Below are 23,250 nucleotides of genomic sequence, written 5' to 3' on the forward strand. Positions count from 1 at the left end.
ACGCACAGGAACAGAGGGGTTGAGTGCCCTGCTCAATGAGCTTACATGCTAGAAGGAGTGGGGTATAGTGACATAAAGGGCATACCCTTTGTCTAGGTTGCTAGAAAAGCATGCTAGAAAAGTATTCACTGAGAACTTAATTTTGACAGTTGCAGAAGAGGAGTCATGGGAGGGGAGTGGGAGGGGTGCATCAAAACCCTGCTAACAATTTAAATTATATGCTTTCCTAAAGAAGGCTGTTTTCAAAGATTTTTTTGAAGGAGTGGAGACTGGGTGAAAATCTAACAGAAAAGGGAAGGGAATTCCACAGAAAAGGTGCTGCACTGGAGAAGTCTTGGAGGTGAGCATCAGATGTGGCAGTACGGACAGGGGATAGACGTAGGTCTTTGGCAGAGCGCAGGGGCCTCGACGGGACATACTTGTGTATTAGGGAGGATAGGTCGGTTGGAGCAGCATTATGAAGGAACTTGTAAGCAAGCACCATAATCTTAAATTGAGCACTATATCTAAATGGAAGCCAATGTAGGGCATGACAGAGACGGGGGATGGGGGAGGTGTGGGCGGACAGGAAAATGAGCCACATTCATTATAGATTGCAGCAGTGCAGTCTTGGAACACGTAAGACCACTGAGAAGGGGATTGCAGTAGTCAAGGCGAGAAAGGACAATGGCATGGACCAGCACCTTAGCTGGTCTGGTCTGGTGTTAAGTAGGGGCAGATGCGAGCTATGTTTTTGAGATGGAAGCGGCAGGGTTTTGCGATCGACTGAGCATGAGGGGTGAAGGAGAGATCAGAGGCAAAGAGAACACCTAGGCACAAATCTACATACACTCAGTGGCGTAAATACCGCAGTCGCAGGGGTCACAGCTGCGACCGTGCCCGTCACTTCAGGGGGCCCGGCCACCCTGTGGACCCCCGCGACCGGGTACCAGCTGCCACATTTTGCGGCCCCGGCCCGCGAGGTTAAAGGGTCCATCGGGTGGCCGGGCCCCCTAAAGTGACGGGCCCGGTCGCAGCTGCGACCCCTGCGACCGCGGTATTTACACCACTGGGTGTATGTAGATGTGTGCCTAGGTGTTCAGGGCCACCCGATGGATATGGATTGTCAGGGGCCCGGTCAGTGCCAGGCGCTTTAACAGCGCAACCGGGCACCCTTTGATGACCTCACTGCTGGGAGGAAGTGACTCCCCGGTCACTCCTCCCAGCTATCAGCCCGTGCGGGAGAATGCAGGAAGGAAGAGGGAGTCAGAGTGGGAACTCTGACTCCCATCAGGCTGAACCCCACTGGACCCCAGGGAAAGTAACAAGAGGTAGGAAGAATTTTGTGTGTGTGTGTGTCTCTGTATGTATGTGTATGTATGTGTGTGTCTCTGTATGTGTCTGTGTCTGTATCTCTGTATGTGTGTGTCTGTATGTATCTGTGTCTCTGTATGTGTATGTGTGTGTGTCTGTATGTATATGTCTGTGTCTCTGTATGTATGTGTCTGTGTCTCTGTATGTGTGTGTGTCTGTATGTATGTGTCTGTCTATGTGTGTGTCTCTGTATGTGTGTCTGTATGTGTGTGTCTCTGTATGTGTGTGTTTGTGTCTGTGTCTCTGTATGTGTATGTCTGTGTCTCTATGTGTGTGTGTCTGTATATGTCTGTGTCTCTGTGTGTGTGTGTGTCTGTATTTGTGTCTGTATGTGTGTGCTGTAAATCCAGACACATAGGTTTATCTATGCATTACACTGTCATAGAAACACAATCATGAATATGTATAAATCTCTGAATGAATAAGCTCTACACAAATACAACCCTACATTAACATACATATCCAACACTCAAAACAATACATCTCTGATTTTTTTTTATATTCTCTGCAGTACATATGATGTGCATCACATTTTTTACGCAAGGTGGAAAGTTCATTTTAAGTATGGGTAATAATGTACAACTTGAAAGTTTGAGCCCTGTTTGAATAGGCTATGGTTACAGGAAGTATTGAAACTAACATTATAGCATCACTCCGGGCTCAAAATTTCTACTCGTCCACTAACGATTGGCAAGTGACAGTTAAGCCCTGGTGATTGTACCTCTTGAGGCTTGCAGTGGCAAGTAACTTTTACACCTCTCTAGAAGTGAAGTACTTTTGTAGTATTTCCATAAGTATAGATAATGTTACTTGAAAACTTACAGTTCCACAGTCGTTTGCATTCTGCTTTTCACAGATCTCATTCGTAATAACAGTAATAAATTGACCCTGCACTTGTGTGCATTGATAAGATGTGCAGGTTTCGTTAACAGGAGTCCATATTTCAGTTACCTTAAAAAAAAAAAAAAAAATGAAAAAATATAATTTAAGCAATTATTCTAATAATTTCATGAGAATTTAATGTTTTATACATTAGTTATATATCATTCTCTGACATGTCATATTATCAATATGGAGATGAATTCATTTTTCAAAATTCATAGTGGATGCAAACCTGGCTTGTCAGCATAAATCAAATATACCAGAAGGGAAATGTAGATTGGTAAAGACAATTTCATACATATTGACTTTTGCCCACATGTGCTATAAGAATACTGACCAGACAGTGGAGATGTGAAACAGTCTATGTGGAGTGGAGGAAAGCTGCAGACATGGAAAGAACATTAACTAACTGCAAGGACAGATTGGGGAAAGATTCGTAAAGGGAGGTAGGGGGCTAAAGTAGGAATGAAGAAATTGTTGTGGTGATAGGTGGAAATGTATTACCAATGAGGAAATTCTACCTGGCTAAATCATTGCAAAGTTATATAGATTGAAAAAAGACTCATATCCATCAAATGCAACCTTTCACAGATCCCTGGTTCTCCTTTTAACTGAAAATAATGAAAAATGCCAATTTGCAGTAATTTACGTCTGTGTCACAAAATGGTAAACAATTCCTTCCTGACTCCAAAATGGACATCAGAAGTAACCTTCTATGTATAGTTAAATTTGTAGATAGTTGTAACTGTATTAGTGTTGGGGAACTGTAACGAGGATATAGTGCTGGTGTTCGTGCTGTTAGTGCTGTGGATAGATGATTCTATATGAAGTCCTACACGTAATGTGAGAGAGAACAGAGTTAGTGCACTATCAATTGAGGGCAGAACACTTCCTTTTTTAGTGTAATGCAATAGTTTCAGTGGTGCTTTGTGTAGACATGTCCTGAAGGATGTTGATTTTGGGTGTGGGGAAGGTACAATTTCATCTTCAGATCCAGGCAGCATAATTTATTGAACCAGTCCTGGTCATAGGGGGACAATGATGAATCACAAGTAGTCGACAGTATACAGTGCCAACATTTTCCACAGAACTTTCCAATTATACAGTGGGATTATTTAACAACATGTGTTTGGCAAACCAGAATAATTTTTACATATAATAAGGTGAAGAAGGACAGATTCAAATGGATTTACAATCTATGAGAATTGACAACTGTGCAGGAAAATGCACAGATCCCACCTCTTTTGAAGCTCACTAAGGGGAATCATAATTTTCATTTAAAAGTGTCATTGATTTGAATCACAACAAATACTACATTCTAACAGCTCAAGTGATAGAATTAAGCTCAGTATCATACTTGGGTTGTGGCACCTGAAACTCAAATGAGTGGATTGACAAATTAAAGAATAAGGTAATGTTTTATAAGATTTGGACATCTTTTGCAAATGCACATATGCATTATATTTCAGACAAGGGTTCACCTTTCATCACTTGTAATGCCACCAATTATCTGTTTATTCTAGTCATTGCACTTGTATTCTTAAAAAATAGCTAATACAGATTCTCCCTACTTCCTTTATTTCATCTCCTCTTTCCTTTGATTACTTTCTCTTCTCCTTTTCTCTTCCATTTAACTTGGACTGAGCCCTGCACTGGCCCCCTCTCTAGTATGAATTGTTTTCACATCCCCGTTGTTTGATATGACAGACACCATTGTATATTTTCCTACTATGGGCAGAGATGACATCCTTATTTTGTATTATCATAATCCTTTTTTATGAATGGTTGCATTCTAGTGCCATACAAGTGCATATGTGTTACATGAATAGGTAAGCTGACATAATTAAATCTTTGGCAACTCTGAAACTGTGTCTTGGTGTTTAAAGGCACCCAAGCAACTTCAGCTCATTGAAATAGTCTGGGTGCTGTGCCCCTTTTGCACTTAGTGCTGCAATGTAAACCATTGCAGTTCCAAGTCTGCCCTCTGTGGCTGTCTACCAGACAGCCACTAGAGGGCTTCCAGAATCCAAACTGACTGTTGGTCCGTTATCTGATGCTAGACGTCCTCACGGACCTCCAGCATCAGATTAACCCTATTAAACCTATTAACCCTATAGTGCCAGGAAAACGGCTTTGTTTTACTGGCACTATAGGATCCCTTTAAGGACACCCTCCTTTCTCCTTTTATTTTGATAAGCTTTGTCTCAAATCTCACCACCCATTTGGAACTCAATCTGATTACGTTAAGGAGATGTCAAATAGGATGTGCTTTAATGATGCTGTTGTTCTTTTATTTTATTTTAAATTGCCATTATTTGTGTCTACAACACATACAGCCTTTCTGTTTATCCCTTTTCTAATAAACAAAATAAACACAGTACTTGCTAATAACAATCTTAATGAAAAAAGGCATCAAAGGTAAGTGCTATCATACCATCAGTAACTTAGTTTCTCCAGTGGCTGTAGTAACATAACATTGAGTTGGTACACACATTCCACAGCACTGTCCAGCTGGTATCCTAAACTCAGTACCCTAAAAACAAAATACAGAGACTGTTACCTCCTAACATATTTTACTTGGCACATTTCATCCCACATGACTAATGTGGATAAAAAATATATATATTTTGAAGAATGAATAATTTACCATTGTTTTCTCCAAAATATGAATATATGAAAAACAAAACAAAAAAAACAACAACTAGTTTTTTGGGTAATTTTGCCAATCTTAATAATAACATTGGAGGCAAAAGCTTTTGTTAATAAAGATAAGATAAATATCAATTTTAATGAATAAAGAGTAATAATTATAATACTCATACAATACTTGCACACTGTTTTTTTATATTGTTCTTGTTGCATTCAAAGTACTTAGCATATGATGTTACACATAATACAATAGCTATGGAGCAGATGCTGTCAATCAATGCTTTAATAAATAACGATTCTGGAAGGAACTCAATGTACATACATAGATGTGGACAACCTTTTCTTCAAGTATAAAATTGCCTTGGAGATCTATTTTTCCAACTGTAACATAATATAAGCTAAAGCCTGTTAAAGAAAAGATCCTCAATTAAAGTTTTCTTAGTCAACCAGGTCTTCACTGCACTGACGGAGGCAATGTCACTATTAAAAACTAATTTGCTGTGATTAGTTACCTGTAGGGATATGGAAACCTAATTGTGAGTTCTTCTCCCGGGGAACTGTAGTTAATCAATGCTTTTGCATTATAATCTAGCTGAAGGTACATCATATTAAATGTAAAACTCAATTTATTTAGGAATACTTTATTGCAAGTTTTTGTTAGCTTACAGGTGCACAATGCTCTGGACTTTTATGAGTGCATGTTTCTGTTTCTTTGACAATGTCAAGCCGACCGTCTGATTTTGTACATGTGTAGGAAGTGCAGATGTCATCACTTGGATACCAGAGTTCCCCAGCCTAGAATAATAAAAAAAAAACAGACATTAATATATATTTAAAAAGAAAAATACATGCTACTCTACTCACCTCACAAAGTATATAAGATGGCATGTATACTGATTACAAAGTATTGTTGAAGGAAAATCTGTGGCCTATATAAAGGAGGAAGGAATGGTCTATTTATCTCATGATTACTCGAGCAGGTCATATTTTCTCTATTATGTTCTAAGTCTTACTTTTTGTAATAGAGAAATGTTTAAGTCTATACATTGTAGTAAAATTAATTACATGGCATATTGCTTTAAATGGGAACTGTTACTTCCCAGGATGTTTACTATTATGGTAATTTATCACTTGCAATTATCAAATATTTGTTTTGTAAGGTCTTACAAATACAAAAGAATGTATAAATCCACTCTGCCATGTGTAGCTCTATCCTCAAAGTATATCCATCTTGGTTCCTTGTCAAACATTATTACAATGTCTTTCCTTTTCTGTCATTGAACATAAAATATAGAGATACAGAAACAGAAAATGATGGGGGTTATGTATAAACAGTTATGAGGGTAAAGTTCTGAAAGTTATACAATCAGCAGGGACATCCATGCTTATCTATGATTACTGTTCCACTTTTAGATCTTTGCTAAAAAAGCTAAATTATTAATATACAGATAATTGAAAATAATGCAGCATATATATAAAAAAAAGGTGATTTGCAATGAGTATGATGTAAGTTCCAGAGTAATGTTAATTTGAGGTTTGAATAGCTACACAGAAAAAAAGGAAATGCAAAGTACCGTCAAAAGTTTTGTCTCTCCGCTGGATGTTTTTACTATGCACGAATGTTTCACACACTGCCCACAGCACTGTCCAGAAATGATCTGATACCTTTCCCCCTGGATGTAAAAATAAAAATAAATCAATAACATTTTGTGACACTGCCTGTAAAAAAAAAACAATACCTGTAGGAGTAAGAAAAATGTGGAAATAAAAAGGATTTTAATAGTTCATATCAGGGGTGGGCAAATTGTGTCCCGCGGGCCATATGCGGCCTGCCACAGAGTTTTGTGTGGCCTACCAAGCAGAGGCGGCTCTCTGAGGGCAGACTGTAAGTGACCGAGGACCCGACACCAGTAGGGGGCCCGGCGGCTTGCTCAGTATGCCGCCAGGCGCAAGGCCCCTACCGTCTGCCCGGCCACCATCGCAGACAACGGTCTGCGGCTCCACAGTGAGGAGAGCTGCAGACCATGTGTCTCGCCAAGAACTGGCCAATCAGAGCGTTGCCGCAGGTTACCATGGCAAAGCTCTGATTGGATCTCACAAGATTCATGGTCTGCAGACCGTAAGTAATGCCCACCGGACCACGAGGGAGCCCACCGTACCACCAGGCAGCCCACGCCGTGCAACCAGGGAGCCAATCAAGGTATGTAGTCTCCCCATCAAACCCCCCCTCCCTCACCATCACCCCTCCCCCTCAGCATCACCCCCCTCACTATCAACCCCCTTCCCTCAGCATCACCCCCACCATCAACCCCCTTCCCTCAGCATCACCCCCACCATCAACCCTCCTCCCTCAACATCACCCCCCTCACCATCACCCCCCTCCCTCAACATCACCCCCTCACCATCACCCCCCTCCCTCAACATCACCCCCCCTCACCATCATCCCCCCTCCCTCTCCCAATCACCCCCTCTCAAATCACTCCCTCACCCTCTCAAATCACCCCCCTCCCTGTCACCATCACCTCCTTCTCCCTGTCACCATCACCTCCTTCTCCCTCTCACCATCACCCCTCTCCCTCTCACCATCACCCCTCTCCCTCACACCATCACCCCCCTCTAACCTTAACCCCCCACACCATCACCTCCCTCTCCCTGTCACCACATCACCCCCTCTCCCTCCCTCTCATCACTCCCCTTTAATGCTGTGACATTAGTTGACTTTTACAAATCTTTGTCTGGTGAAAAATGTCCATGCATAAAGAAATTTGCTGGGAAATTGTTCTCTATATTTGGGTCTACATATATTTGTGAGCAAAGTGTTTCTTGCATGAAGATAAACGAGTAAATATAGATGCTCTTTGACAGACATTAACTTGCAGGCTGTGATGAGAATCTCATCAAGCAATCTCACTCCTGATTAAATTTTTTTTTTTAGAAAAGTGTGATACATTTGTCTCATTAAACTGATTCTAAAATTAAATGTGCTTGCAGCTATGCATGATATGAAATTAGCACAATAAATAAATTGAATAAAACTACCGCTATTTTATTTGATTTATATTAATTGATTTTTAGGATAGATTTTATACCTTTTCTGAAATTCAAAGTTAACTAATGAATGCAATCATTTTAAAAGGTGTGGCCCTCCACTAACCTCCGCTCCCACAAAGTGGCCCCCAAGCCAAAACAATTGCCCACCCCTGGTTTAGATGGAGCAGATTCTGGAAAAAATCTAGTGTTTAGTAAATAATCCTATTTAATTTTAAATTCACTTTGAATTACTGGCAATTTTTACATTAGTGAATTACCATGTAAGAATGAAGAGGCTCCTAAATTCTGGAAGTCCATTAAAAGCATCTATCTGCATTCTGTTTTAAGCTATTTTCTAGAGCTTCACATTTTCATATAAATGTATCTCTTTAAATTGTCTGGTTATTAATTAATACAAGCATGCTATCACTTACAGATTTACAGTCTTCTGCGCTCTGGTATAAACAGTTAGTCATCATTATAACAGTGGATAAATGTCCTTGTAATCGTTGACATGAATAGGAAGTGCAGGTTTCATTATTTAAAGACCATGTTTGATTTTCCTGGAATAAAAAATACAGGGCAGATATATTTACTACATTCATACACACTCACAAGGCGATGAGGTGAACTTATACTTGATGACCATACAATATGACTAAAAACCCAATTTATTTAATTTATTTAAATATGCTACATGGTCATTGTACAGGTTACTTTTTACCTTGTTTTTACATTATGGTTGAATACAGTAACTCATGCTGCCACTCAGCAAGGAAGGGGCAATATTTTGTCAGTGGAGAAACTTTATCCACAGATGTCATTTAAGAATGTATCTGCCTACCCCTATGTTTTCCCTAACGGCTATTTTTGCAATGCAAGTGTGAGTTGTCATAACTATTTTATTATATATATAACAGAAACATATTAAGTAAGATAACTTTTTACATTTTTATTATAAGTTTTATAATGATTGTTTTCCCCTTTTCAATCTTGCATATTATTGAAGAAAGGAAGCAGGGAATGTAATTTTAGTTTGAAGTTATAAAATAATAATACAGAAAAGTGAATAGGCAGTTGACATCCCACCCACCTATTCCATCCTCAAAAAAAACGCAAAGCTTTCCCACATGGGTCTGTTAAGTCCATTACCATTCAGTATGGTAAAAATAGTACCCTATCAACTTATACCAACTGTGTGTGCAGAGGTAGTCACACCACAAGACTCAGTCAACTAGGGTGAAACCACTACAATAAAAGGTATTTGAAAAAAAGGGGTAGCAGCAGCATTATCATCAGGAGTAGTTTAATTAATAAAAAATAAAAATATTTACAGATTTTAGAATACTTCTAGAAATTCAGAAGAAATATATGAATTTGAAGGCAATTTATGCTTGAGGACTTGTGGAGATAGCAGGCATTGTCACACTGCAAGGCTCTGCCAGGCAAGTCAATGCCACTAAAATGAACCACCACAACCTCCACAACATTTTAGAATACTTTTAGAAATGTAGAAAAAAAGATTTGAATTCGAAGGTAATTTGCATCTGCATTTTAAAAGGGGAGCATAACAGCAGGAGTAATTTCAGCTGATTTTTTAAATTCTGCCCAGATTTTAGAATACTTTTAGAAATTTTGAAAAAAAAATTCAATTTTAGAGCAATTTGCATCTGCGGAGGTAGCAGGCATAGTAATATCATAATATTCCCCCTGGCAGGGCTAAACCACTACAAAGACATTTTAAAGAAGAAGGAGCAACATCATCAGCAGCAATTTAATTTGGAATTTTTTTATGCTCTGGGTTTCATGACCTGTCTCATACTGGCATTACTGTGGCTTAAGTTTTCTGTGACATCTCTATGTGGTTTAACCCCTTAGTGACCGCGGACGCACAGGGCACGTCAGACAAAAAACGGTGGTTAACGAGCACTGATGTACCCTGTATGTCCGCGGCAAATACGAGCACTGGAAGGGATCGTGATCGCTTTGAACTGCTCTAAGAGTATTGCAGCAATGCCTCGATGTCGAGGCATCCTGCAATAGCCTCCCTGACTACTGGGCCACCGGGTTATCACTTCCCCGATGCGATCACTTCCAGGTTGCTCCACGGGGCACCCAGCAGTGAGGCAGAGCATCGGAAGCCATGTGGCAGGCTTCCGTCCAATGCTCTGCCTGTGTGCTGAGTGCCTCGAGGGGTTCAGTAAATTTGTGCAGTAAACTGCCACACATTATATTGCAATTTCCAAAGCACATGCAGTGGCACTAAAGCACACTGCAAATAAAATAATATGCTTCTCACATTTTTTTTTAAATAAATCACAAAAATTAGTTAAGTAATTCTAAATCTATATATCAAACTTGATGGTAACTGGCACTGACAGGGGCTAAGTAAAACAGTAACCTAACCACCTCCCCTGTCTCACACTTGTCTTTACCTATTGAGGGAGACTGAGCACACTGATGGTCAGTCTTCCTCGACTGCTGAAGTCAAACTACCTGGAAGAATCATGATTGGAAATATGTAAATGGTTTTACTACTACTCTTCTTTCCTTCTATTAGTCACTTATCTATTTGATCTGTGAATAAAATAATCAGTTAGTGGCTGTTCCCTAACCATCAGTCAAGATTAATTGAGTTAAAGTCCACATCAATGAGAAGACCTCTTGTCCACTTTGGCAGACTAAACTGCTTATTTGCCTCCCCGCCAAAAATAGCTTCTCCATTTTATTTTCATTTTTCTGGCACCACAGACAAAACTCAGAATCATGAAACAAATCAAGCAACTCATTCACTGCTTATTCCATTTGTTCTGTAATTTGTACATTGGGAGTTTCAGTTTCAGAGTTGCAGAATAAAGGCGATTTAACGATCACCCAAATTCGGATGATGTGAACTTTGTTTGAAACCAAGTATAGTGTGTAGGATATCATCCTAAATAAGATTTTCCCAGCACCCACTTACCAAGAAATGTCTTTAAAATTCTCAATTATGCCTATTTCTCAACTAAACAACATTTACTTATGGGAATTTAACATGTAAATACTTGTTGGGAATGCTCATACACTCAGCTAATGTCTACAACTGTTTGTGGACTTAAGTACTGTGACGGTAGTAAACTGCATCACCGTCCAGTATTCCCTTTTTTCCAATTGTAGAATAATCCCAATAATTCACAGGAATAAATATCGCTAGCTTAATGCTGGAACAAGACTGATTTACTGGTAGCAACAGGCATTCAATATATACAGTAACAGACTCCTCCTCTGGGCCAGGCTAGATAATTGAGTTTCAGCACATACTAAACTCAATTATCTGCTGGCCAGAAACATTAACAATTTTCCACATTTTTAGAAATACACTTTATACATGACACCCAGGGAAATACCCACATCCCTGGGTAGCTGAGGGCACTGGGAGCAACATATCCAAATTTCACGAATATCCGTTCGGTAGTTTTGGTGTCACATCGTGTGGAGGTTTGACCGTTTGGATGAATATTGCACGAAAACCCCCATAGATATAGTATAACTGGTTACATGAAACTCCCGAATGCCGTTCGTGTGCAATTTGTATAAATGGGTCCGATGGGACTTCCATGGGGGGCCGGGGCTTGCTGGAGAGCCATGCCGAAATTATTTCCAGGTGCTCGGCGCCTAAGTCCCGCTGGCCTGCCGTTCAGGAGTTTAAGATGGCCGCCATCCATTGTTCTTGCCACGTGTTTGTATGCCGAATGGCGGCCACCTAGGAGCACTCAATTACTTTGCAGTTTCGTGCAATTGACACAGGATTCCACGTTCTAATTGCTACCCAGGGTGGTCCTCATTCTGTAAAATAGCTATTTTACCGAACAAGGGATACAGACGAATAGAAAATACAGAATGAACAAGCAATCAAGGTAACAAATCTAACGAATACAGTAGCAGGGAGGGAAAGTACCGAATGAACATAGGTGAATATATGAAAATCCCTTACAAGTACATATCCAAGTCTTTAGAAACAAGGTAAAAATGTTGTTTATCCATCCATTATCCCATATTTTCTCAAAATTCTAATCAATGTATATTCAGCATTTATCCAATTAACATTCCATTCCACAAGAGATTGACATTGTAGCGGAATGGACATTTGAATGCTACTTTTTTTTTTCTTTTTCAAATTTGTTCTTTATTGGTTTTAGCAGTAAATTGAAGGATACAGAAAAGAAAGGGGGAGCGGGGATTCAATTAAAGTCGCAATAAAGAACACATGTTCAACAATCCATGACATTTAGGGCATTCAGTATAGCAAACATGTAGGTGTAAATAGCCATATCATACATTAAGAACAAGGATGTTATTAACTTAAATCAATTTGTTATTGTCCCTTGAGCAGTAGTTTTACAAATATATTAGCATATCATTGTCTGGATACTCGCTCTCAGCTGGGACTTAGTAAAGGGTTGAACATTTGCATTGCTAGGCAACTCTTCTGTCATGGTAGGTATACCTAGTGTAGTAGAAGACATGTTTTTAGGGTTAGTTGTCTGATAATCAAAATTAATGAATGAATCGGGGGTTATAACCGGGGTAGGGGAGGTGAATCGAGTGTATTTTAAGTAATTTGATGGCGTAGCGTGTCTCTAGTGACGGGATGCGTTTGAGCAGTATACCCTGTGTATTCTCAGTTTATATAGCAGCACGTTTCCCAAATTCTCTGTCCCATATTTGCCATGCCTCTTTGAATTGGGTCAGTTTAGTTGTGTCACGTCTAAACATTTGTTATGAAGGAACACAACTGCAGATTTCTTATAGTTTGAATATTTATTATAAAAAGTAGAAGATATTGACTTTAAATCCAATTTACAGGTACTGTAGCTTTAATTAGTAAACGATAACTGAAGTCCACAATTATAGGCACTGTAGCTTTAAGTAGTAAACGATAACTGAAGTCCACAATTACAGGCACTGTAGCTTTAAGTAGTAAACGATAACTGAAGTCCACAATTACAGGCACTGTAGCCTTAAGTAGTAAACGATAACTGAAGTCCACAATTACAGGCACTGTAGCTTTAAGTAGTAAACGATAACTGAAGTCCACAATTACAGGCACTGTAGCTTTAAGTAGTAAACGATAACTGAAGTCCACAATTACAGGCACTGTAGCTTTAAGTAGTAAACGATAACTGAAGTCCACAATTACAGGCACTGTAGCTTTAAGTAGTAAACGGTAGTAATTAGCAGACACTGAATCAGAAGAGTCTTTTAGTAGTATTATCGAAGTAAGTGATAAGAAGTTACAATATCTGTTCCATAGCATTTAACTGAAGCAAGACAGATGCAGCTAACTTGAATAGTGAATGAGTTGAAGATAGCTGTAACTGGGTTGTATTATAGAAGGACTTTGGAAACAGGAAATAACGGCTTTGAGATGTAACGCTTATCACAGAGGTTTTACTTAGCTTCCGGCACATAGAACACTGGTTCCCGAGATCTCCTCAGAGGCGGTTATCAGGAGTGAAGAGAGTTCAGCTTTAGTCGTGGATGAGGAGAGGTGAAGGGAACTTGCAGAGTCTTCCAGTCCGGTCCGGTAACAGAGGCTTTCACAACGAAGTTGTAGCCGGTTCGTGAGTACGGAACGTAGTTCAATAATCCAGCGTCGATCAGCTGGTGCGGTCGGATTAAATAAGCAGACCGTGTCATAAAGGGGTGTGGCTAAGCTCCGTGGAACCAGGAAGTAAGAGGATACCAGAGTTAAGGCATGACAGTACCCTCTTCTTAATGAGCAACCTCATGGGCTGAGAGGATGCTTTTGATTTGAAGATAGGAAAATATGGCCCGATTTGGTATTTGCCATCTGGTTTGTAACTCGGGGAATGGGATTACCCCCCGGTCGTTTATCAGGAGAGATATGTGCGTTATACCTGCTGCTGTCCAGTCATTTAGCGGTACGTCTTTGTAGACAGCCTTCAAGGCCGACAGGGGAGCTTTTGGGTGAAATGTAGTGTTTTGGTTTAGAGTGGAGAAGAAATGATCCCACACCTCCACCATGTATTGGGTAGTCGGGAATAGTGCGGGTCTTTGTTTTCTGAGACGCTTGGGCGTCCACATATAGTCAATAAGAGCCAAGTCTGAGCCTTGGGCTCGCTCCATGTCTGTCCATTGAATAAGGTCAGGCTGGGCGTGTACTAGAATGCCCGCTGCTAACACTGTGGCCCTATGGTAATGCCATAGATCGGGCAGTCCCACGCCACCTTGCTTGGGTGCAGTTTGGAGAAGGGCGTGTGCGACTCTGGGTTTCTTACCCCCCCATATGAAGGAGCCGCAGAGTTTTTGTAGGGCTTTACAGAATATTTTGGAGATCTTTAGTGGAAGTAACCGAAAAACATAAAGGATGCGTGGGAGTAGCATCATTTTATAGGCATTTATCTTTCCCATCCAGGACAGCGGCACATGCCTCCACCCGTTGATCTCTAGTTTACATTTAGTTATTAGGGGGTTATAGTTCAGTTTGATTATAGCTGGTATTGCAGTGGCTATTTTGACTCCCAGGTATGTTAGGGAGGTCGTCCTCCAGTCAAATTGATATGAGTCCTGTAATAATTGTATTGAGGTCTTGGGGAGGTTTATCGGCAGGGCCTGTGTTTTGTCCCTGTTTAACCTATAGTGAGAGATATTTCCAAATTCCTCTAGCAGTGACATCAGAGGGGGTAGAGATTGATAGGGGTTGGATAGAGCAACAAATATGTCATCTGCAAAGAGTGCTAGGCAATAAGCTTTGTTATGTATCGTTATGCCATGGATACCAGGATTCATTCGTATCTTGTGGGCTAGGGGTTCCAGTGATAAAATGTATAGGAGAGGCGAGAGCGGGCAGCCCTGCCGGGTCCCATTGGTGATTTGAAATGGTGCAGAGATAAAACCTCCATGAGATACTTTTGCTGTAGGGGTGCTGTAGAGGGCCATGATGGTTTTTATAACCGCATCAGGGAAGTGGAATTTTTTTAATACTTTGGTTAAGTATACCCAGTTTAGACGGTCAAAGGCCTTTTCCGCGTCCAGCGCAAGAAAAAGGCCTCCCTGACCTGTCCTCTCCAATGTGGATACTATGTTTAGAATTTTCCTAGTATTGTCAGAGCCCTGTCGTCCCCGTATGAAACCTGATTGGTCATTATGTATCAGTTTATGGAGAATTGGGGCAAGTCTATTACTAATGAGTTTTGCGTATATTTTGGCATCCCCATTTAACAGCGAGATAGGCCTGAAATTTTTACATTGAGTTGGGGCCTTGCCCGGCTTAGGAAGAGTGGAGACATGTGCCACCAACATCTCCGCCGGGAGGGCGCCTCTCTCCGCGCCGTGATTGAGGGTGTTGAGTAGATATGGGGCTATGGTGGTGGAGAATGTCTGATAATATGCGTTAGTAAGGCCATCGGGCCCCGGGGATTTGCGGGTCGGGAGTTGTGAGATGACTACCGAAAGTTCTTCTGGGGAGAAGGGTCGTGTTAGGTTATTCTGTTCCTCTATTGTTAGTTCGGTTAGCTGTATGTCACTTAGGAATTTGTCAATTGTCTCAGGCGTGGGAACCTTTGTGTCAGAATTATCTCTCAGATTGTACAACTCCCCGTAATACTTGGCAAACTGATTGACAATACTCTGTGGATCAATAATACATTTCCCTTTCCCATCTTTCAGGTGGGCAATCCTGGAGGCGACTGTTTTGTGTTTAAGTTGAGTAGCGAGCCTGGCACCCGCTCTGTTACCGTTTGCAAAGAAGTTATATTTAACTTTTCTCAGCAAAAAGGTGTTTTTTTCCAGTTCTATTTCTCTAAGACGTGATTGTAATTTTAATATGTGTTCACGTGAAGTGGTGGTCGGATCACGCTTATTAGAGTGTGTCCACTGCGTAATCTCAGCCATAAGTGCGCTGCACTCGGCTATTCTCAGTTTTGTTTGCGTGGCTAGCATGTTTTATGAAGCTCCCCCGAACACAGGCTTTATGAGCTAACCATAGCTGGTCAGCCGAGATGTCGGCAGTATCGTTTTCCTTAAAATAGTTGTTTAGGTCGATGGATATTTGATCCACCACAGTAGGATTCGCTAGTAGTGTGTCGTTTAGCCTCCATGTGCCTGTGCCTTTGTTGGGAAAGGGTTCTTTTACTGTTAGCGTGATGGGGGCATGATCCGACCACAAAATAGTTCCAATAGTGGCTTCTTCTATGTTGGGTAAAAATGTGGGCGGAATTAGGAAGCGGTCTATTCGGGAATAGCTATTATGTGCCATTGTATGGCACGTATGGTCAATTTCTGTTGGGTGATGTATTCGCCATGGATCTACTATGTGTTGGGCCGTAAGAGTGGCACAAATGCGCGCAGTCAGAGCCGCTCGCTGTTTCCGCAATGTCGCAGAAATAGTTGCTGTGGTGGAGGAGTCAGCAGCGCTATCTAGTAGGAAATTAGTGTCGCCTCCAATGATTACCTCCCCATATTTATACTGTTCCGCCAATGCTAACACCATGACTAGAAACTCGTGTTGGTTGTCATTGGGGGTATATACATTAATCAGTGTGTATGGTATATTATTGATTATGCATTGACGTATCAAGTAACGACCTTTTTTATCACCAATTTTGCGTGTCAAGGAAAACGTAACATCACTACTAACCAGTATAGATACACCCCTCTTTTTTGTTGTATAACACGTGTGGAAGTCATGGGGGTATTGTTTAGAGTTAAATCTAGGTTTGCCCTGCCAGGTGAAATGCGTCTCCTGGAAAAACGCCACTTGTGCTTTATGTCTTTTGGCCTCGTTAATAGCTAGTCGCCTCTTTGTATGGGAATTGAGCCCTTTAGTATTTAATGACAACAGTTTTAAAGGCATAGAGTCAGGTAGGTGTGAGCTCCTTTGAGCGCAGACGCCAGGATTTGTCTAATTCGTGAAGTTCTATAATAAGTAAATAGTACACTCGTAAAGGTGGGGATAACTGGGGGTAAACTATATACATTTGTCCGTTCGTCACCTAGGGCAACGTGAGACCACTCACGGTAACGGATTGCGTCGGCCAGAGAATGGCCTTGGGGTTGTTCCATAAGCGCAGTCTGCTTAGGTTAGCAGGTCTTGTGGGTAAGGGGGGGAGACGAGCAGGAGCTCATCCGCTGTGGCTATTTTAGTGTCAATATAATCGGCGGACATGTGCTAGAGCGTGGTACATAGTTATATAAAAAAAAAACATCAGTAAGCAATAAACAGTTTGACATATACATTACATCACATCTTTGCAAGACAACAGATGTGGGCTTGATGCATCAATTTGTTTCGTCTATGATGGATGGTCAAGGTGCGGGGTTGTTCGAATCCGTAGATTTGTGAGCATCTTTGCGGTTATGCGCCCAATCTTTAGCCAGGGACCTCAATGCTGAAGTGTCAGTCACCTGTGTCGTCTCATTTCGTGGAAGTGGTATTTGCCAGTCCTGAAATAGTTTCTTACCCTCCATGAAGTCATGTATCGGTCTGACCTCCCCATTCCTTTTCACTAGTAACTTGGTGGGGAACCCCCATTTGTAGGGGATATTAGCATTCCTTAAGGCTTCGGTGAGGGGGGCGAAGGTACGCCGTTTCATTAATGTAGCAGAGGAAAGGTCTGTGAATATTTTAAGATGGTGGTATGGTTCAGGCCATTGCGTCATGGTTCTGGATGTCTGCAATATCTTTTATATCTTTTATGTGGTAAAAGTGGACTCTCGTAATTAGGTCCCTGGTTGTATCTTTGTCAGGATTGGGACAGGGATCCAACACGCAGAGTACAAACAGTAGCCAGATACGTATACCGGACCTTAGAATGGCCGGACTAACGTAAGTAGTACAGTATAGAATGGTCAAAGACAAGCCGAGGTCGAGGGTAACAGAAGACAGGTAAGCGAGAGACAAGCCGAATCAAGGGTAACAGAGATAAGCAGAGTAAGGTAAACAAGCCGGGTCAAAACCAAAAGGGATAAGAGAATACACAAGCACTGAGTGACTAGGACAAGCTAGAACCACGACAGGGCAATGAGCTAATGAAAGAAGCTCTGTTAAATACCCTGTCTAGAGCAGTAACCACGCCTCCTAGGCGTCCTGATTGGTCCTGCAGCAATTGACTGACAGGTTGTTCCGGAGAAGTGTCCTGATGACAACTTCCTGCCTAGATGCTGTAAAAGGCAGTCACTCCCTCGCGGCCGGCCTTGCATGACCGGATAGACCGCGGGGAAGGGAGCCATCAGACCGTCTGGATGAAGAAACAGCTAAGTCTCTACCTCTTTCGGAGGTAGAGACCACAGGTACCCTGACAATACCCCCCCTCTCAGATACGCCCACCGGGCGGAATACACCAGGGCGAGAAGGGAATCGAGAGTGAAACGCCCTGCGGAGACGGGGAGCATGCACCTCCTCCTGAGGTACCCAACTTCTCTCCTCAGGACCATAACCCTTCCAATCGACCAGATATTGCAGTTTCCCCCGGGAGATTCGAGAATCAACGATGGAATTGACCTCATACTCCTCCTGACCCTCCACCTGAACTGAGCGAGGAGGGGCGATCGTGGAGGAGAACCTGTTACAAATTAGTGGTTTTAGCAAGGAAACATGAAATGAATTCGGAATGCGTAAGGCATTAGGCAACGCTAAATGATACGCAACTGGGTTAATTTGAGACAGTACCCTGTAAGGTCCAATGTAACGAGGAGCAAACTTCATGGACGGCACTTTTAGGCGAATGTTTCTAGTACTTAACCATACTCTATCGCCTGGAACAAACACTGGTGCTGCCCTTCTACGTTTGTCAGCGTGTTTTTTAACCAGCATAGAATTGTGCAAAAGAATTTGTCGAGTCTGATCCCAAAACTTCCTTAAATTGGCAACATGAACATCCACCGACGGTACCCCCTGAGAAGAAGATTCCGAAGGAAGGATGGAAGGATGAAAGCCATAATTCAAGAAAAAAGGGCTAGAATGCGTAGAATCACAAGTGAGATTGTTATGTGCAAACTCCGCCCAAGGAATCAAACCGACCCAATCGTCCTGGTGCTCAGAAACGAAACAACGCAAATACTGTTCGACCTTTTGGTTAGTGCGTTCAGCAGCTCCATTGGACTGAGGATGATAGGCAGAGGAGAAATTCAATTTGATGCCCAGTTGGGAGCAGAACGATTTCCAAAAACGGGAAACAAATTGGGAGCCTCTGTCAGAGACAATTTGGGAAGGTATCCCATGCAAACGGAAAATCTCCCTAGCGAATATCTCCGCTAACTCGGGCGAAGATGGGAGTTTAGGTAAGGGAATGAAGTGAGCCATTTTAGTAAATCTATCCACCACAGTGAGAATGACAGTCTGCTTTTTGGAGATAGGCAGATCAACAATGAAGTCCATTGCCAGGCAGGACCAAGGCTTTTCAGGAACCTCTAAAGGGTGCAGAAATCCGCATGGAAGCGAATGGGGTAGCTTGGTCTTAGTACAAACTTCACATGCCCTGATGAATTCTTTAATGTCTTTACGTAAGTCAGGCCACCAAAAATCTTTAGAGACCAGAGCATATGTCTTGCGGATGCCAGGATGCCCAGCCACCTTGCTGTTATGGAGACAGCGTAGCACCTCCAGTTGGAGAGCGGCAGGAACGAAGTGTCGATCCCCCGGAGTCTGTTTGGGTGCCAAGTGCTGAAACTTCATGATCTCGGAAAGCAATGGAGAGTGAATCTTGAGATTAGTGTTCGCGATGATATTCCCCTTAGGAACTATGGAGGACAGGACTGGTTCAGTTATAGTGGATGGTTCATATTGACGAGACAAAGCATCGGCTTTAGAGTTCTTAGAACCAGGCCTATATGTAAGTACATAATTAAAGTGAGTGAGGAATAAGGACCAGCGAGCCTGCCTGGCGGATAAGCGCTTAGCCTCCCCAATATAAGACAAGTTCTTATGATCCGTTAAGATAGTAACAGGGTGTAATGTCCCTTCCAGTAAATGTCTCCACTCCTTTAAAGCCTTAATGACCGCTAGCAGTTCCCTTTCCCCAATGTCATATCTGCTCTCAGGCCCAGAAAATTTCTTAGAGAAGAACCCACAAGGGTGTAACGGTTTGTCCACCCCTAACCTTTGAGACAAAACAGCCCCAACTCCTGTCTCAGAGGCATCGACTTCGAGCAAGAAAGGCAGAGTCGTATCAGGATGGACTAGAATAGGAGCCGAGGCAAAAAGTTCCTTGAGAGTCTTGAAAGCTCCAAGAGCTTCCTTAGACCAGAACTTAGTATCAGCCCCTTGTTTGGTCATATTGGTAATAGGCGCAATGATAGAGGAGTAACCTTTAATGAAGCGCCTATAGTAGTTGGAAAAACCAAAAAATCTTTGGATAGCCTTGAGTCCTTTGGGCAATGGCCAGTCTAAAATAGATTGGAGTTTTACAGGATCCATTTTAAAACCTTCCCCAGAAATCACGTACCCAAGAAAGTCTACCTGAGACTGATCAAAACTGCACTTCTCCAATTTGCAATATAGACCATGTTGCAGCAGCTTGTGTAATACCTTTCTGACCTGTCTATGGTGAGTCTCAATCTCCTTAGAGTGTATTAGTATGTCGTCCAGGTAAACAATAACACAATCATGCTGAAACTCCCTAAGTACCTCATTAATCAAATCTTGAAATACTGCAGGAGCATTACATAGTCCAAATGGCATAACCGTGTATTCGTAGTGGCCATAACGGGTATTGAATGCCGTCATCCACTCGTGACCTTGCTGGATTCTCACCAAATTGTAAGCCCCTCTGAGATCTAACTTGGTGAAGATCTTGGAGCCTTTAAGACGATCAAATAACTCGGTAATCAGTGGGATAGGATAGGCATTTCTGACAGTTATTTTATTCAAGCCTCGGTAATCGATACAAGGTCTCAGGGTGCCATCCTTCTTCTTAATGAAAAAAAACCCAGCCCCGGCCGGAGAAGAAGACCTCCTGATGAATCCCTTTTCTAAATTCTCCTGAATATACTCCTCTAGAACCGAGTTTTCCTGAACAGACAAAGGATATACATGGCCCCTCGGAGGCATAGTCCCGGGTAGAAGCTTAATTTTACAGTCAAATGACCTGTGTGGCGGCAAAGAATCGGCATTCTTTTTGTCAAACACTGCCCTTAAGTCTAGGTAAAGGTCTGGTATTTGTCTTTCTGTGGACTGAGTAGGATTCTCTGGTATGCTAACATTAGCTAAAGGAGAAACTTTGCACAAACACCTATCCTGGCAGCCCTGGCCCCACGAGAGTATCTCCCCTAACTCCCAATCGATAATAGGGTTATGTTTTTTCAACCATGGGTACCCCAGAACTATGGGAACGGAAGGAGACGAAATGAGCTTAAGAGATAAATTCTCCACGTGTAGGATACCAACATTTAAATTAATGGGTATGGTTTCACGAAAGATAACAGGGTCTAGTAGTGGTCTACCATCTATGGCCTCAACGCCAAGGGTGTCTCCGTTAGCTGGGATGGGAGATTGTTTTTAATAGCAAAGACTTGGTCGATAAAATTCTCAGCAGCACCGGAATCTATCAATGCCATAGCCCTTACTACTTCCTTCCCCCAAGTTAAGGAAACTGGTAGCAGAAGCCTGTGATCGATATAATTAGGAGTAGAGGACAAAATAGAAACACCCAAGGCCTGTCCTCTAGAGAGACTTAGGTGCGAGCGTTTCCCGGGCGGTTAGAACAGTTCGAGAGTACATGGCCCTTGGCTCCACAATACATACACAAACCCTCTCTTCTCCTGTAATGTCTTTCCTCCTCAGAGAGGCGGGTATACCCTATCTGCATAGGTTCAGGAAGCAAAGATACCGTGGAGTCAGGACTTGGAAAAGCGGGGGCTAACCTAAAAGAAGGTCTCCGGTTCCTGTCTCGAGTGTTCTGTCTCTCTCTTAAACGTTCATCTATACGAGAGATGAATGAAATTAAATCCTCTAAATTCTCAGGGAGTTCTCTGGTAGCAACCTCATCAAGGATTACATCAGATAGGCCATTCACAAATACATCCATATACGCCTGCTCATTCCACTTGACTTCTGACGCCAGAGACCTGAACTCTAGTGCATAATCCACCATTGTTTGGTTCTCCTGTCTCAGGCGCAACAGTAATCTGGCTGCATTAACCTTTCTACCTGGAGGGTCAAATGTTCTTCTAAAAGCAGCTACAAATGCATTATAGTTATAAACTAATGGGTTATCGTTCTCCCACAGTGGGTTAGCCCATCTCTGAGCTTTCTCAATAAGTAGGGTGATAATAAATCCTACCTTTGCCCTATCTGTAGGATAAGAGCGAGGTTGCAATTCAAAGTGGATACTAATTTGGTTTAAAAAACCACGACACTTCTCTGGAGCCCCACCATAGCGTACTGGGGGGGTAATGCGAGAAGAAGCACCCACTGTGGGTACCTCTAGACCTGAACCGACAGGAGAAACAGGGGTATTACGTATCTCCTCTGGTGGGTTATTGGCATGAGATAATAGAGCCTGTAGCGCAAGCGCCATCTGATCCATTCTGTGATCCATGGCTTCAAACCTAGGATCAGGAGAAGCCCGCTGACTGTTTGTACTTGCAGGATCCATTGGCCCTGTCGTAATGTCAGGATCGGGACAGGGATCCAACACGCAGAGTACAAACAGTAGCCAGATACGTATACCGGACCTTAGAATGGCCGGACTAACGTAAGTAGTACAGTATAGAATGGTCAAAGACAAGCCGAGGTCGAGGGTAACAGAAGACAGGTAAGCGAGAGACAAGCCGAATCAAGGGTAACAGAGATAAGCAGAGTAAGGTAAACAAGCCGGGTCAAAACCAAAAGGGATAAGAGAATACACAAGCACTGAGTGACTAGGACAAGCTAGAACCACGACAGGGCAATGAGCTAATGAAAGAAGCTCTGTTAAATACCCTGTCTAGAGCAGTAACCACGCCTCCTAGGCGTCCTGATTGGTCCTGCAGCAATTGACTGACAGGTTGTTCCGGAGGAGTGTCCTGATGACAACTTCCTGCCTAGATGCTGTAAAAGGCAGTCACTCCCTCGCGGCCGGCCTTGCATGACCGGATAGACCGCGGGGAAGGGAGCCATCAGACCGTCAGACCACAGGTACCCTGACAATCTTTTGGTAGGTGTCTGGGTTTAGGGAGTCTATGTGTCCTCTCCAGGGTTAAGTCCAGGCTGTTCAATGATGGTATAAGTTTTTTGAAAAAGTCCTGTACATACCGGGTGAGATCCGCGGGAGCCACGGATTTGGGGATACCCCTTATGCGGACATTATTTCTCCGGTTTCTATCCTCGTGGTCTGCGACCCTTTCTTCCAAGGA

General features: G+C 42.3%; 1 protein-coding gene across 1 annotated transcript in view; it reads right to left on the reverse strand.

Moving 5' to 3' along the window:
• Window positions 1-23,250, reverse strand: part of LOC134578525 (hemocytin-like) — a 57,296-nt gene that overhangs the window by 21,772 nt on the left and 12,274 nt on the right. The window contains exons 6-10 of the mRNA XM_063437508.1: window positions 8,349-8,477; window positions 6,459-6,557; window positions 5,551-5,679; window positions 4,670-4,768; window positions 2,176-2,304 (exon numbers count right to left, since the gene is read on the reverse strand). Of these exons, the coding sequence (XP_063293578.1) occupies window positions 2,176-2,304; window positions 4,670-4,768; window positions 5,551-5,679; window positions 6,459-6,557; window positions 8,349-8,477 (585 nt within the window). The remainder of the gene's footprint in view (window positions 1-2,175; window positions 2,305-4,669; window positions 4,769-5,550; window positions 5,680-6,458; window positions 6,558-8,348; window positions 8,478-23,250) is intronic.

Source organism: Pelobates fuscus, chromosome 12 (genome assembly GCF_036172605.1).
Source record: "Pelobates fuscus isolate aPelFus1 chromosome 12, aPelFus1.pri, whole genome shotgun sequence".
NCBI lineage: Eukaryota > Metazoa > Chordata > Amphibia > Anura > Pelobatidae > Pelobates > Pelobates fuscus.